Genomic DNA, 17,069 nt, shown 5'->3' on the forward strand with positions numbered 1-17,069 from the left:
TCATTCCTAGTTCAAGCCTATGGCTTGACACTTCTTTCATTCTCATCAATATCCCTAAATTCTTCTTGATTTGCTTATTATTGTAATATTGTACTCTTGTCTTTCTCCAATCCATCCTCACCTAAAACATGAATCTAAGGATCTTTCAGTAGTTTATTAATATCTCCAAATGAATATTTCCTTCTGTCTAGAATATTCTCATCACTATCTTCTCCTTCTCTGATCAGCTTCCATATGCCTTTCAGATTTCTAGCTTTTTATGAGAAAAAGAGAAAATTCCTAAAATTCTAATTAGCCTAAGTGCAAATTATATGTTCTTTTATGGTGCCTCATGTACTCTACCATATCACTTATTATAATGTTATTTTCTAAAATTAAATAATTTCTCAGGTCATTATAAGATCCTTGAGGGTACAAATTATCTTTCTCACCCTAGAAAGTCTAACATAAACTAGGCATTTAATTATTGAATAATTTTTCACTTGAGAAAATGAACAAATAATGCTGATAATTTGAAAAGATCATTATAATTGAAGCTACATGTAATTACTCTGAGATCCAAATTTAACAGAATGAGGTATGATAAACTAGAGCATGTTAGAAGGCAGAGGAAAACACAGCCAGATAAGTAGGATTGGAAGTCCCAGGGTTATAAGGAGCAAGGAGGATTAAAATTGTAAGTACATTGTTCTGGCTAGGCCTAATTGAAGAGAGAGTGAGTAAAGATAAAATGAAATACTCAGCCATGTAGGTATTTTAGGAGAAGAGGATATAAGGCAAAGGCAACAGCCAATGTAAAAGCTCCTAAGGTGGGAGTGGTTAAGGAAGGTGAGGAGGAAAATGATGAGAGATGAGTTCAGAGAAGCAGTGAGGCCAGCTTGTGTAGACCTTGCAGGGCTATGTAAGGACTTTGGATCTGAGTAAAATAAGAAGGCATTGAAGAGTAAAGGATGATTTGGCTCACTCTGTGTCCTATGTTAAGAACTGGAGGAGACAAGAGTAGTGATAGGAAATCCTCCTAAGAAGCTACTAAAGGAATCAGTGAAAGACAGTGGTAACTCAGGCCCAAGTGGTAGCAGCAAAGGTATTGACAAGTGGTCAGATCTGTGTCATATTTTGTAGGCAAAATCAACAGATTTTCCTGAGGGATTGTACATAGGCTGTGAGACAGAGAAAAGGGTCAAGAGAGACTCTTGAAGGTTTTTTGTTTAAATGGAGTTTGACATCTTTAGATGGGGAACACTGCTGGAGAAATAGGTTTATGAAACTATAAATAACGCTTGCATCCACTAAGTACTAGATGTCTATTAAAAGTCTCTAATCAATAAATGATGGTGGAATATGATGATCATCATTATTCAAAGTACATGTACGAAGACACAAATTGGTGTGAATATACCACAGAAATGAAAAATTGTGCCCTATATGTGTAATAAGAATTGCAATACATTCTGTTGTTATATATAAATAAAAAAAAAGTTTAAAAAAAGTCTCTAATCAGATAGTTACATATGAGCCTGGAATCCATGGAAGAAATTTAGGCTGAAGATAAAAATTTGGGGGTCAAATGGCATATAAATTGTATCAAAAGCACTGAAACTGGATGAGATCATTAAGGAAATGAGTATTGATAGAGCAGAGAAGGCAGCCAAGCACTAACCCCTGGGTACTCTAAGAGTAAGAGAAAAAGAAAAGAGTAAGAAGGAGTAAAGAGAATGAGAAGTAAGCAGCAATGTGAAAGAACAACAAAAAACTTGTAGTGAAGGAAACCTAATGAAAGTTGAGGACAATGAAAACTCCAAGGGGAAACACAGAAGTCATCTGTGACTTGACAAAAGCACTCAACAGAATGATGAAGACAGAAACCTGACAGGGGCAATTTTAGAAAAAAATTAGAAGAGACGGGCTGGATTCCATATGTATAGATAAGACTTTCGAGAAATATGTTTCAAAGAAGAGCAAAGAAATGAGAAAACAACTACAGGTTTTGTGGTTTGTTTTTAGATAGAAAGCATGTCTGTATGCTTATGGAAACATCCTAAAGAGAAGATACTGGAACATTCATTGACATGAAATCACCAAGAAAATAAGACAGAAGCAGGACTGGAGGGCATGAGAGTAAAAGGCAGTAGGTTAATAGTCTGATATCATGAAATTCAAAGTTATAGGAAGAAACATGATCTTGAAGGAATGGTAAAATATTTGATCCATTTACATGTCAAAGATATTCAGTCCATTTTTAAGCCCAGTCATCAGAGAAAAGGGAGAAAACAGAAGCTTTCAGTTTGGAATCTATAATAGAAGCAGCAGATTCAAAGGAGAGTGGTTTTCATTGCAGCAAGAAGGTGAAGGAAAGAAAAACCAGAAAAGTCAGGGTATAAGAGATTTTGCTGGTGATGAATCTGCAGGGTACAGAAAAGTTTTAGTAGTTTGGCAGGGATAGGAAAAGGAACATAAGAGGTAATATGCAGAGTCTTATGGGATTCGATGGCAAGAGGTGAGGAATGATGTGGGAGCCTAGGGCCTCTTGTGGTAACAAACATAAACTGGGTTGAAGAACATAATAAGGTTGATCCCGGTGGACTAAAGAAAGATAGTGGCAGTCAAGTTTTGAGTGTTGTGGGGCTGGGCAGCTCAGGCTGTGTGTAGCTCTCTCTCCATGCCTATTGGGGAAGAACGTATTTGCTCCTACTGCTGGAGCTCCCCTTTGACACTTGTTGACAGTATTGATGGAATTTAGGCCAGCTCCATTCATGATTAACCATTTAGGAAATCCATGTGACCCTCATGCACATGGATTTCTGATCAAACAGCTTACAATTTAAAATATTTCCTTGCTCTAGGGGAAAAGTAAGCTAATTTTTCATAGCAGAGTTTGGTTTTACTTACATCTGTGTTACAGGAGCGATACCGTTTCCTTTCCCCAAGGCAATATTTTCCACCTCCTGAAGGTCTGAAAAAATATTTTAGCATGTGAATATATCTCTCCAATAAAGAATACATATATTGCTTAATGAAAATATTAAAATTTACTTTAAAATGCAAATGTGGTTATTTTATTATTAAAATAACACTCACGCTGGTAGTTGTTAGCAAAATTATGGTTGAACATAAAAATTAAGTTAGTTTACTGTGAGTAATGTATAAGATTTAATTGTCATGACTTACATACTTAAGAAAATATAATTAATATATTTTTCTAATTATAGTATAGTACCTAGTACAATAAATGAATTTAAAAATAATTTATTTGTAATTAAAAGCCAGTTAAGTCATATTCAACAAAACTCATAATCTGATGCTATATGCTTACCAGGTAGGAGAGAAAAGGTTTTTTTTTCCTTCCATATGGAAAGCAAAGAGAGGACACTAAATAACTTTCTGGAAATAGCACCAATTCAAAATAAATAATGCAGAAATTAATTCCATCTCATTTCAAATATTATATGAAGTTAAAAATTAAACCCCTAAATCAGATGGCTTTGCATTATATAAATTTTTATATATATTCAAATTAAAGAAAGAGTAGAATGTTAAATATTTCATTTACATAAGTTAATCTTAAATAGTTTATATTAGGGAAAGCCATATGCTATTGTTTGAGAATTCTATTATTGAAGCGAAACAACTTTTTCTTCTAAAAGACGTCCAGGTATTCCCTTACATATCTGGCTATATTATTTGTTGTATAATTTTACTTTGGGGGTTATTAATTTATAGCAGCCTACTGTTTAATTTAGGTTAATTATTCTGTACTATCTTAGGATATATGGGATAATCAAATCTATATTTTTTAATATATTTTGAATGCCAGTGAATACTGACTCTAATGAAGCAAAGGAAATTGCTCAGCTTGAATCAAGCTTGAGAGAGGTTGGCTGGTCAGACAAAAACAAGGTAGTGGGGATAGTGGTAGTAAGAACTGGTTTATGAATGCATAACAGGAAGCTCTACTTAGCAGGAAGGTAATTATTGATAGAAAGTGGGAGAATGAAAACACAGAACTAACATGAAGGGAAAAAAATTCAAGCTAAAAAGAAGAAAAGACACATTTGGAGAGAGAATCCAAAGAGAAATATTGTGAGTTAAAGTGAGAACAAATAGAAAATAAAAACAGATAAGCTTTTAACCCAGAGGGGTAAAAAAAAAGTTATCATAATTTCCTATATCAAATTTTACTAGCCAGGAAAGAAGGCATTCAGCGTCAGTTCTAGACAAAAATGGGCACTTGACATGCAGCAGCTAGGGAGTGGTTTAGTCTGGGGGAGGACAGGAAAGTACAACTAAAGGAACAGTTCACCTGTAATGGGCATTGGTGGGAGGGAGATGCAATAGAGCTAGAAAATAATACTAACAAGGCTGGCCTTGTGCCAGGACAACTCTGGCTGGAGAAAAGAGTAGTGGGAGAGGAGCAGGCTGACCTGCATAAAACAGTCATGGGGAGAAAAGTGATGGCAGCTCTAGAAGATGATTAATGGGGGCATGTGAATGGAAACTATTTTAACACATGGGCAGTATTCTTTTCATTGTGATTTGTGGTGCGAATCAAGGCATTTCAACCCTTGAAGTGCTCTCATTGGTCCTTTTAATACTAATGTAGCAGTAATAATTTTATGTGACATGTGAAAAGACCTTAGGTTTCCTGGGAATAATGGTAATGTAGCAAAAACCAGACCTGGATTCATCCATAATTCAGTAGTTTTTGAAGGAGGAAATCTATCTGATTATTACTAGATTAAAAGTCTGGCTTATCTAGGACAGATACACAATGCTTTTCTATTTAAAAAATTTTTATTTTTAGTTATACAATAAGAGGAAAGGAAGAAAAAGAAAGTCTGTTTAACAAAGCTCCTCCACTTTCCTGTGCCTATTGCTTGTTCTGAAGACAAGCATTTGGCTCACTAGAGAAACGTTTTTACAGATAACATGTGAAACCACAGCTTTGAATCATTTCCAACTGTGTCTTTTTGTTGGCTCTGGCTTACTTTAGCTACTTACGCTGGACTGTCACAGTGTCTTAGGGATGAGGAGACGCCTCCCCCGCAGGTTCTGCTGCACTCTCCCCACAGTGACCAGGGACCCCAGCCCCCATCTATGCTCTGGGGCCAAGTGCCAAAAGGAACACAATCTCCCTGATAACACCACTGTAAGATTTCACAGAAAACACATAATTAGCTTTTAGGCAGATAGAACTATCAGGACAGAAATACAAAAGGATCAGGTAATGACCAATTTTAGGCATTAGCATTCTCAAAACAGATAACACATAAATAGTTCTTTAACTTGTTTAGACTTAGTAAAGGTGCATGTGATTTGAAAATTATCTTTAGCTATGCCATATTTATAAATCTCTAACAAGTATCAGGAGTTCTAAAAAAACCTGACTTTGCCTTTTTTTCCTTGTTTCTCCTCCTCCAGACTTTTAGTGTTTCTCATTATGGACCTAGCTAGCTACAGACCTCAAAGTCTTTTTTAGATATTTTAGTATTTTCTAAAAAATTTTTCTTTATATTCCACTATTATTAGACTCATGGAATGATAACGCAATGTGGAAAGTTCCCCAGTAAGGAATTTTTATGATAGTAATTGCTCTTTCCTTAAAAAAAAATTTAAAAAATGAGTTGAGGCTACAATAGTAAAAGAATGTGTTGTGGCATTTCATCTACATGAGTACTGCAGACATAATAAAAGTAATGCCAAGACACTAGGGACTGGGTACAAAAAAACCCTTATATACACTCACTAGCCATGTGCATGGCCCCTGCATGAACATGTGTACTAGAATTCTGTTCAGCTTTACTCTCTGCAATAAACCACACACACTGCACCTAAGTAGAAAGCCAGAAATAATTTATCGAGACACAGACATCACATAATCAGCTCATAACTCTAGCATGATAAATCTTATTTGAAGAACATGACAAAATAAAAGTCTTTTTTTGTAAACCAAGCATTTGTAGCTTTTATTGGTACATTTTTCTGAATTATCAAACTTTGACAAATCAAACTGATGCTATGAAAGTTATTTATTTTTATGAATAACAAGAAGGAAAATGGTTATTAGAGTAGAATAAATGTCAACAATGTTGGAAGGTTTAAACAAAAATTCAACCTTATAAAGTCCCTTATAAAGGGACTATATGACACATGATGCTTAAAAAGCAATTAGTTCATTATGCTAATTCCATCACCAAGTTTGTTGTTTTACCTCCAAGAAATATCTAGAGTTTATTAACTTTTCACCTTCTTCACTGCTAACGCCCTAGATCAATTGGCAAATGAAGTAGCCTCTTAACTGGTCACTTTAACTCCATTTTTTCTTACTAGAATTATTTTCCAGAAACCATTCAAAGATACCTTTTAAAACCACATTATCACATCATGTCGTCAGGGTTGGGGGGTGCGCTTAAAATACTTCAATGTTTTCCTACTTTCCTTAACATTGGACAACAGTGGACTTAGTGATCTGGCCCTTCCTTTTTCTTCGGTCTCCATCTGTCCTGTGCACTAATTGCTCCAGAACATGTTGACTTTTTCTTTTTCTTTTCTTCTTTTTTTTTTCCTTTTGGTACTGGGGATTGAACTCAGGGGCACTTAACCACTGAGCCACATCCTCAGCCCTTTTTCATAGTTTATTTGGAGACAGGGTCTCACTGAGTTGCTTAGGGCCTGGCTAAATTGCTATGGCTGGCTTTGAACTTAATATCCTCTGCCTCAGCCTCCCAAGCTGCTGGGATTATAGGCATGTGCCATCTCGCCCAGCTGATTGTCTTTTTCTTAATAAACAAATCTTATTCTTTCTTTAGTGCATCTGCATTTGCTGGTCCTGGTAATGCTCTCCTCTATGTTTCTTGTATTGCTGTCTTCTTTTCATTCAATCTTAGGTCAAGTGTGATTTCAACAGAGAGTTCTCTCTCCTTGACCACCTTTATTTCTGCCACTTCCTGCCCTATGCCCCCCAGTGCCAGAATGCAATAGTGATCCTCCCATTTTAGTTCTTTTTTACCTTTTAACACTACTTCAGGTTAGCTATCTTTCAAATTACTACTTTGTTTTCTTCCTCTCCTTAGAAAGTAAGAGGCTTGATAGGGACATATGGCCATTTAAATTAATTAAAAGAAATAATTCAGTTCTTCAGCTCCATTAGCCACATTTCAAGAGTAGTATAGTCATGTGTGCCTAGTGGTTACTATGTTGGACACAGCATATACATTTCCATCATTACAGAAGGTTTTATTGGTAATGATGAATGCACAAAATAGAGCTTGACAACTAATAGGCATTCGATAAAATTTTCTGAAATGAATAAGTCATAAGTTAAATTACAGGATTCTGTGTCACATTTTGGTTGCATGTTGGAAAGAAAACTAGAGATACCTTGTTTTCTTTGATATAAGGAGGCTGATTCATAGTGGGATAGGGAGTGGGAGCATGGGAAGAATAGATGAACTCTAGATAGGGCAGAGGGGCTGGAGGGGAAGGGAGGGAGAGTGGGGTTATTAATGATGATGGAATGTGATGATCATTATTATCCAAAGTATAGGTATGAAGACACGAATTGGTGTGAATATACTATGTATACAACCAGAGATATGAAAAATTGTGCTCTATATGTGTAATAAGAATTGTAATGCATTCTGCTGTCATTTATAAATAAAATAAATAAATAGGCAAAAAAACTATAGTGAAAGAATATGATTTTTAATTTAATGTATTGATTGGGTTTTCAGTGCAGGAATGAGTCCCTGAAGCTACAAGTGTGCCTGGAGCCAAAGAGTCATGGTGGGTCCCTGCAAAGGGCAGAGGGCCACAGGTTCTGTTCTAATTCCCCAGCCTCAGGAAGGCTCAGCCTTTGACAAGTAGCACAGGGAGATGCCAAGTGCTTTGGTATGAGCTGGCAAATGCACCAGGAAGAGAAGGAGGGATCTCTTGACTTGACCTCCATTTAACTGTACTATGACATCTTGTCTTAACTAATCTTTATATTATTTAAAAGTTTGTCTTTTAGTAATCATCAGAATCTTTTGCATCCATTTCATAATTTAATAAACTTCTTATTTGAATTTTAAAAAAAGAAAGTCAAATTCATAATTATTTCCCTGGTAGCAGGTGTAAAAGCTCTATTTCCAAAGGCAGGCAAATGGATGGAGTTGGAGAATATTATGCTAAGCGAAGTAAGCCAATCCTAAAAAAAAACAAATGCTGAATGTTTTCTCTGATATGAGGATGCTGATCCATAATGGGGATGGGGGGGGAGCATGGGAGGAAAGGAGGAACTGTAGATAGGGCAAAGGGGATGAAGGGGGAGAGAGGAGGGATGGGGGTTGGAAAAATGGTGGAATGAGATGGACATCATTACCCCAAATACATGTATGAAGACATGAATGATGTGACTCTACTTTATGTACAACCAGAGACATGAAAAATTGTGCTTTATATGTGTAATTTGAATTGAAATGCAGTCTGCTGTCATGTATAACAAATTAGAATAAAAAGAAAAAAACATAAGATCTTAAAAATGCTGTGCATTAAAAAAAAAAGCTCAGTGATACACCCACATCTTTTTCAGATCTCCTTGAAGAAATCCATGATAAATAGAGAAAATTTCCAGTTTTTTCAATTTTTAGGGAAGAAAGGAATTGTGAGGGCTGCAATAATATTGAAAATTGTAGGTTCCAAAAGTTGTAGGTTCCATATGTTCTTAGTATGCTTGCAAAATGCAAGGAAGTGAGAAAAGTCACATAAATCTTCTTGTTTTCCTTTTAAATCTAATTCTTGGGCAAGGGAGTATAGCTTAGTGGTAGGGTTGGTACCTAGCATGCACAAGCCCCAGCACCAATTTTTTTTTTTAATAAAATAAAGCTTACTCTTAAGATAAAAGATAAATACACTATTCAGTTTCTTAAATGCTGCTCAGTTCTCATGGTTAATTAGTATCTACACAGTCATAGTATTTAATAAATGATTTGCTAGAACTTTTACTGCATAAATTCATGCTTTAATTATATACATTTCATGGACATATTAGACATACCAGAAAGTTAAACAACAAATATTAATGGATAAAAATCACAGTAATAATGTAAAATCAGTTATTAAGCAGTTGATAAAAGACAAGTCTCATTTGAATAACTAGTTAAAATTGTTAACTAGTTTACAAACTAACAACTTCAGTCTGTGTAGGAAACTTTATATGTTGAATCTCAGTTCTCATTCAAGCCATATTTTAGGGTCCAAAGCAAAACACTGGCTTTCTTTTCCTTTGTTTCCATAAATATATAGTGGAAACTAGTTTTAGTATTTGATTCCAATGTGATTTAAATTAGAAGAACCTTAAAAATTAGTTCAATGCAGATATACATTCAAAGAAGTTAAAATCAATCAAACAACTTGTTTGATTTTGATCTCTGGCAGAAGTATGCTTTTGAACTCTGTTTTGTTTTCCCTCTTTCTATTTATGGGAACAAAATCTCCTTGGAATTCTCACATAAGATTTGAGCTACTTTACTAGATGTTTCATTAATCAATATAGATATAAAATTTTTAATGTATGTAAATCATGAATACAATAATTAGATTATACCAACAAATCAACTGAAGTATATAAATCCTATTAAGTACGGAAAGGTAAAATTTTTGAGTCCTATCATCTATTTTTATTCTTTCTTTTACATGGAGTTGCCATACCTGTAAAAGCTCTATTTCCAAAAGCATAGTCTTATTTCATTTTTTTAACTAGGAAAGTTAAATATGGAGATGCAAACCAGTTTCTAATCTTTATTCTCAAAGGTAATATCTAATCTAGTAATTTTGGACTGTTCTAAATAACAGTCTTATCCCTTCAGTCTAAATTATGCAGACAAATTGGATAAATTTGGCCTTCCTCTGCTAATTCAGGTGTGTTTAACCAAATTCACAAAGGTGAAAGAAATGAAACTAATGCATTCCAAGAATAAAATCTCATGTTGTTTATCCTTACTTTTCACATTCCATCTAAATTAAATAAATGTGTTTTAAACACTATCTAGAAAAATAGCACATTCCACTGAAGCTTTGAAAAGCTTCTTAAGAAACAACTTTCATTACTAAACAACATCTCTTGCTATTGGGTTACTAAATTTCATGAGCTATACAAAAAAACTGACTTTAAGCAAGATATATTATAAATTTAACCATCTACCTTTGAGAATTGGTCAGAATTTTACAAAAGAAATTTAAGGTATACATAGTATTTTTAAATAACTTTTTAAAACTGGAACCATTTTAGGAGGTGATTAAGGTATATCTTATAATAGCCAGAACTGGGTCCAGTCAGCATCTGGAATGAGAGACCTCTAAGGAAATCCTAAGGTTTTAAAGGAAATGATATTGGTGATTCAATACAGAACATTCTTTCCAAGTCAGAGTGCTGAGGGCTGGAGCACTACACTATTAAAAGCCTTATCTTTCCATTATGCAGGTGTGGGAATGTTCAAGCTACAATTCAGCCCAAATTCTAAATCAGAACTTGTCATCCCATACTATTTAAATTTATAAAGCAAATGGAAGAGCTACTCTTTCTTAACTTCCTGTGTTTATAGTTAGGCGTCCAGTCAAAACATATTATATTCTACTCTAAGTGAATTAAGGTCTAAGACTACAAATGTGCTATTTTATATCTAGTGCTTTAGAAGCCCATGTAATAATCCCATTCTAATCCACCCCTATGTTACCCATGCAAAGATATTAGGAATCAATGTCACTTATATGTAAGCCCAAATGCTGGGCTATATCTCTAATTGGGTCTTATAGAATCATTAAATCTATCTTTTGGCAATAAACCAAGTATTTGAAATCTTCTTTGTGGTCACCAGCAGGGATTACAAGGATTGGGCTTTGATTATCCTTAATATCCTGTTTGGTAACAATGCCAACACTACTACTGAAGTTTTTACAATCTAAATCCTTATTTACTATTTCATCAAATATGGCATCCCTCTGATTCCTGTCCAAGGGCTATTACTGATGCTATACCCAAGAAAAGTTCTCTGGCTGAAAGTTATATTGATTGATTTGTAGGAGACTGACCCATGGACACACAGTACCAGCGCACCGTCTGGGCTCATCAAATTTCCTCCTTTGGTTAATGCTACTGTCCCTGAGCACATCCATTCAGACCATATGGTTCTTATTCAATCCTTGAATGGCTTATTCAGGCAAACATCCAATGGCTGTAATAGCGATGTCAGACCCCCCAGGACTCACGCAAAGATCAGTTTTTAATTTTTTGGCCATATTTCTTACTCCATCTGCTAAATGTGCATGGAACAGTTCCCATACTTACATGGAACATTTGTGGAACTGCGCCCCCGGGCAGGGATCCCATATTTTTGCAGCCAGAATTTGACGAGATCATCATGCATCCACTCCTCTGGATATGTCTATGCTATCACTCAAGCAATATTTCTACCCCCTCCTTTTTTAAGAAGATTTATTCAGAAAACTATGAGCAACTTTGGTTTTATTCTTCTGGCTAGACAGGGAGTAGGTTCTTTCTCGTCTCTTCTAAAGAAAGCAGTTTTGAAACTCAGTTAAGATCAGAGGCTGTAGATATTCCATTTATGTCTCTGAGAGATAAACTAATCCTTATACTCTGATGCTCATTGCTACTAGTTGAGAAGGTCTGGCACAGAATTGTCTGCCCATCATCATTTAAGGTTAGCAAATTATAATGAAAAGTATGATGATAATTTAGCAATAGATACCATCTTCCCTCAAAGGAAAATCACAAAAAGCTCATTGATATATTATCTCAATCCATCTTCATAATATCACTATAAAATATATTGAAATCAATTTTCTCTTATTTTAAAGATTCCACTATTTTTCCAATTGTCACACAATCATATATTTTTAGCTCAATGTTTTACCCATACTGCCTTTTTATTGTGCCTACTCAGTTAAGAAACTGTTACCAGTAGAAAAATTAAAAATCCATTTAGTATTAAAGGATAAAAATATACTGTCACCACCTATCTCAGACTTAGTGAACCACTTTATTCCTGTGACAACAAAAAATAACTTTCCTATGCAAAATTTCTCACTGGAAGACAAAGTAAAATTAGAGGCAGTATAGAGGGGGGAAAGATTTTAACTCCCAAATCAGAAAACCTGGGCTGGAATCTCAGCTATGCTGGTAAATAGTAATATAATTTGGACTCTCAAGTCTTACTTTTCTCATCTGTAAAACAGAGTTAAAACAGTACCTAACTTATAGGATTTTTGTTAACCTTAAACAGATAAATGGTTGTGAAGCACCTAGTGATATGTGTCTGGCATAGTGTAAGTACTTTAAAAATATTTATTACAATTGCCATTATTGTTACTGGGAATGCTAACTATTTTTAGATGACAGGTTCACAGATTAACCACACAAGAGTTGATCAAATCAATTGAAAATTCCAGTTTGATCGTGTCACTAGCTCTTCTCATGTGTTTAAGTCAAAATTCTAAATTCTGGTTTAACTTCATAGTAATAAGTGTAAAATCTGCATTCAGCAACAATAAACATGCTTCTTTCTCTTAAGAAAAGATATAATAAGAACTAAACAATAAAAATTCATATAGAAAATAACAGTAAATTCAGTTAATAAAAATAAAAGTTCAGCTCATATGTCTAGTTCTTTTTATTAATATAGATAGATTCAGTTCTCTGAAAGCCCTTCAAAAATTTAGTTTTTCAATGTTTTGTTCTCTTTTGTTTTATTTTTGTACCAGGAATTGAACTCAGGGGCAATCAACCATCGAGCCCCATCCCAGCCCTATTTTGTATTTTATTTAGAGACAGGGTCTACTGAGTTGCTTAGCACCTCGTTTTTGCTGAAGTTGGCTTTGAACCCCGTTCCTGCTGTCTCAGCTTCCCGAGCTGCTGAGATCACAGGCATACGTCCGGCATAAATTCAGTTTTTATGGATGCTTTGAGGGTCTTCTTTTTCCTCTATTCTTTCTAGGAATCTATGTTTGTATTTTTTTCCCATAGGTTCCTTTATTCTAAGACTTGTTCCTATCATTCCTAAAACTGCCTACCTGCATGTTTTGGGAAGAATGACCCAGATTTGTTTTGTAGATTAATTTTAGATGGTGATGTCCAACGTATTGACCTTATAATAGTACAGTGTTGGGTTGTGAGTAAAAATGATGCATTTCTCTGAGCAGTTTAGCAAGATCCTGTCTCTAAATAAAATATAAAAAAGGGCTAGGAATGTGGCTCAGTGGTTAAGTGCCCCTGGATCAAAATCTGATACAAAAAAAAAAAAAAGATGCTTTGACACACAAACCTTCAAGGTCCTCAAGTAGTTTTTTAGGGAGCCCAAGTTGTTCTTTGGAGGTATGTTAGGAGTGACAGAGTAAATTAAATTTCTGCATTCAACAACAATAAACATGTCACCACCTATCTCAGGCTTAGTGAACCACTTTATTCCTGTGACAACAAAAAATAACTTTTTCCTATGCAAAATTTCTCACTGGAAAATAAAGTAAAATTAGAGGCAAAGACAGGGTAAATTAAATTTCCCCTCATTTGATTTTCTAAATTTAAATTCAATACTGTTAGCTTTAATATTAGTTGAGGTAAGTATTCCTCAAAATCATAATTTCTAAGAAATATGCCAACTTTTTCATATATATGCAGATAGCTGTAAGGTCTGAGATTTAAGGGCCCTTCTATTAAGCACAAACAAGTCATTAAGTATGTGTTTTCAATATAAATGTGGAGGTTGAATCTTGTGTTCCAAATAGCCACTATTTATGGTTTAATTACTGAAGTGATTATATAATATATAGAATGCTTCTAGAAGGGCTTTGAAGTGTTTAAAAGCAAAAATTCTTTATGCTTTGGAAATACATCAAAATTGGAAGCATATAGTGATAGTGATAGTATCATTCTAGGTGAATAGAAACTATAACCCAGGGACTAGTCACTAGAATAATTATCAATGACAGACAAACATATTCTCAATGTGTGATTGCCCCTTTACAATTGAGTATTTCTTCTAAGTACAGATTGATATAAATTGCTACTTGTCATTGACAAGAATTGTTGGTTCCAAAATAAACCTAGACTGTTGTTTTAAGAAAGCAGTTCCTAATATTTTCTATTACTTCAGTGAAAAAAAAAAAAGAAGAAGAAATTTTTGGTAGTGTGGGAAGGTCTCTGTATTTTTATTGGCTACTTACAAATTCTGAAAAAAAACCCATAATCCTTTTTAAATGACCCTATCAATTCATATATTTAGCATAATTTACCAACATTTCCAAACCCAGCAATGGAAAAGCCATCACCATGGCACTAGGTCATGGGTCCTGAATGAAGCCATCAACAAGAATTAATACACTGTGACAGCTGCCCAAAAGCTTTCATTCTTTTTATTTAAACATCCCATTGCAAGCTGAAATTCAGTGTAACCTTTGTTGAAAGTAGCCCAGCTAACATGCAAGAATTCAGAACTGAGAACAGATGACAAGTAGTAGTTATTATTGTAAATTCAGTCCATAGCAATAAATTCTAGAATTCACATACATAACAATTTCTAAGAATTTCAGGAGTAGCATACAACTATTCTTGTCTATTTGAACAATTCTTAATGACATTTAAAAAATTAAACTGATGGAACTAAAATTATTTAGCTCTGATTTCTATACTCAATAAATTATTTGACTAAGTCCCTTTGCTTATACTGCAATGTAAAAGTGACTTTAATTAGTCTATGAAGTCTATTTTGGGGTCATGTGATTTTTTCCTAGAAATTATTTACCAGAAAAAATTATATAAGATTTTTTTTGACACAAATAGAACTCAAACAGGTAAAACTGACACAGAAAATAGTTACACATTGCAATTCCTAAAGGATGCATATTTGCTGATATCAATTAACTGAGCTAAGAATTTAATATTTTAAAGTGCATTTTAAATTACAAGATTTTCTAATGATTGATTATTATCATCAAAATTTATCAGCTAATAATCTACATATGAAACAGCTAGAAAATCACTTAAGCTTACCCCCTTTTCAATATTCCCCGTTTGACAGAGTGTCCCCTCAGCTGCTGGAATACTGTTGGTGACACAGCGGTTGCTTTTGCTGAGGCACCAGAGCTCTCTACACACTTCCTAGGAAAGAAGGCAAAGCAAGTTGATCAGAAATAGAGATTAAAATTGTGGCCAATTGTTCCATAAAACACACTCACATTCAGATTTATAGAAAAGAGAACCTAGGTCTCTTGCTGCTGTCGTAGTATCAGAGATAGGCTCTTATATAAGATGGGTTACCCTTTTCATAGAATCACTTAAACATTTGTCTTTATAATTCTCATTTTAGTGGATAAATTATATCTTAGCTTTTAACACTGATTAGGATCTTTTCACAACATGCACAACAATTTCATTAATACAGAAGACTCATAATAATAAAGAGAGGAAAGTCTGTCAATGTCGTCTACCTCCATGAAAAGAATACCTGGTTTTGAACAAATGCTGCCATTTATAGCATGTTTCAGATGCTACTTGAAGCTGTCAGAATTTTCTATGAAGAGAGCATTTGTTCCTAAGTTTTAGGAACCAATTGGGACTGCTAAGAAGGTCAATTCCCCCAAAGTCTCATTAAAATCGAACTCGTAATATTTTTCAGAAAACTCCCTTGAAGTATACAGGTTCCCCCTTGATGCTATCAGATCTAATTTATTATGATTTATCTTCTCATTACCTCAGTATAGATTTACAATACCTGTTCTAACATTATCAATATTAAATACTTCATTTGGTGGCTGGGGTTGTGGCTTAGTAAGAGAGTACTTAGTGCAGATGAGGCACTGGGTTCGATCCTATGCACCACATAAAAATAAATAAATAAAAATAAAGGCATTGTGTCCTTATACATTTAAAAAATGCTTCATTTTGTTTGTGCTATGTTGATTTATCAGATTCTAAAATAAGCATATAAACATTATCCCTGAGTAAGCGTTTTAACTAACAGCTCAAACCAGATTGTTTTAGAAGAAAATACTAAAAAATTTCAGTTTCTTTTATATATAATCATCAAGTAGCATCACTGCTGATATAACAAAATTTTTTTTTTCCAGAGAGAGAATTTTTTAATGTTTATTTATTTTTTTTTTTAGTTTTCGGCGGACACAACATCTTTTGTTTGTATGTGGTGCTGAGGATCGAATTCGGGCCGCACGCATGCCAGGCGAGCGCGATACCACTTGAGCCACATCCCCAGCCCAACAAGTTTTTAATCTAAACTAGAACTATGTAGTATAATGTGTGTTTGCAATAAAAATATGATAATCTGGATACAGAGATAAATTAATAAGGAATATGTAATCCTTTTGCTCATTTTTAACTCTTTTTAACTCTCAAAACACAATTTTAAGAACACAGTTTTATGTTCCTAAATATATTTAGTTAATATTTAAAAAGCAATAGGAGTAATATTTAAGTGGCTTTAAAATACTGCCCCAAGTAGCAAAAGTTTATCCAAATTCAAAAAACAATGAATTCACAAAAACAGAGAAGCATTAATAGAACAGAATACATATAGAGATCATGAAATTGTTTCATCCATAAATTTGATTCTAAACAAGACTTCTGATCTCTTATGATCCTTATTTGGCCTAAATCTTACTTTGACAAAGTAAAAGAAATCTAAAGGTTATTTTACACAGAATTAGGCAATGAAAATTCTATTATTGAAAAGGACTATACTCACAGCATCTCTCAAAAAACATACAATTTAGTTTTCAAAAGTATCTTGGAAATCTCTACCCAAAATGGCAAGTGCTTTAGAAATTTTTTTCAAAACCTAAATTTCGAGATTCAGGAAAAAGCCCTCTTAATGCTAAGAGAATGATGCCTTTTGAAGTAGTCCAACAGAAGTTTGTTACCTTTGTGAGTTCCTGAAGGTTGGAATTTTGCTAGAGCATTAACTTCTTATAGATCACTAAATAAAGCATAGCACTGGAAGTCTAACTCAAGATGTTAAACTAGTCACAGAGAAGGAGCTAAAGAGTTTTCAAATAGTTCTCACAAC

General features: G+C 34.1%; 1 protein-coding gene across 1 annotated transcript in view; it reads right to left on the reverse strand.

Moving 5' to 3' along the window:
• Adamts6 (ADAM metallopeptidase with thrombospondin type 1 motif 6) overlaps nt 1–17,069 on the reverse strand; it is a 275,254-nt gene that overhangs the window by 90,896 nt on the left and 167,289 nt on the right. Inside the window, exons 11-13 of the mRNA XM_077795865.1 lie at nt 15,041–15,148; nt 4,999–5,144; nt 2,890–2,953 (exon numbers count right to left, since the gene is read on the reverse strand). Coding sequence (XP_077651991.1) covers nt 2,890–2,953; nt 4,999–5,144; nt 15,041–15,148 — 318 coding nt within the window. The remainder of the gene's footprint in view (nt 1–2,889; nt 2,954–4,998; nt 5,145–15,040; nt 15,149–17,069) is intronic.

Source organism: Urocitellus parryii, chromosome 1 (genome assembly GCF_045843805.1).
Source record: "Urocitellus parryii isolate mUroPar1 chromosome 1, mUroPar1.hap1, whole genome shotgun sequence".
NCBI classification, from domain to species: domain Eukaryota; kingdom Metazoa; phylum Chordata; class Mammalia; order Rodentia; family Sciuridae; genus Urocitellus; species Urocitellus parryii.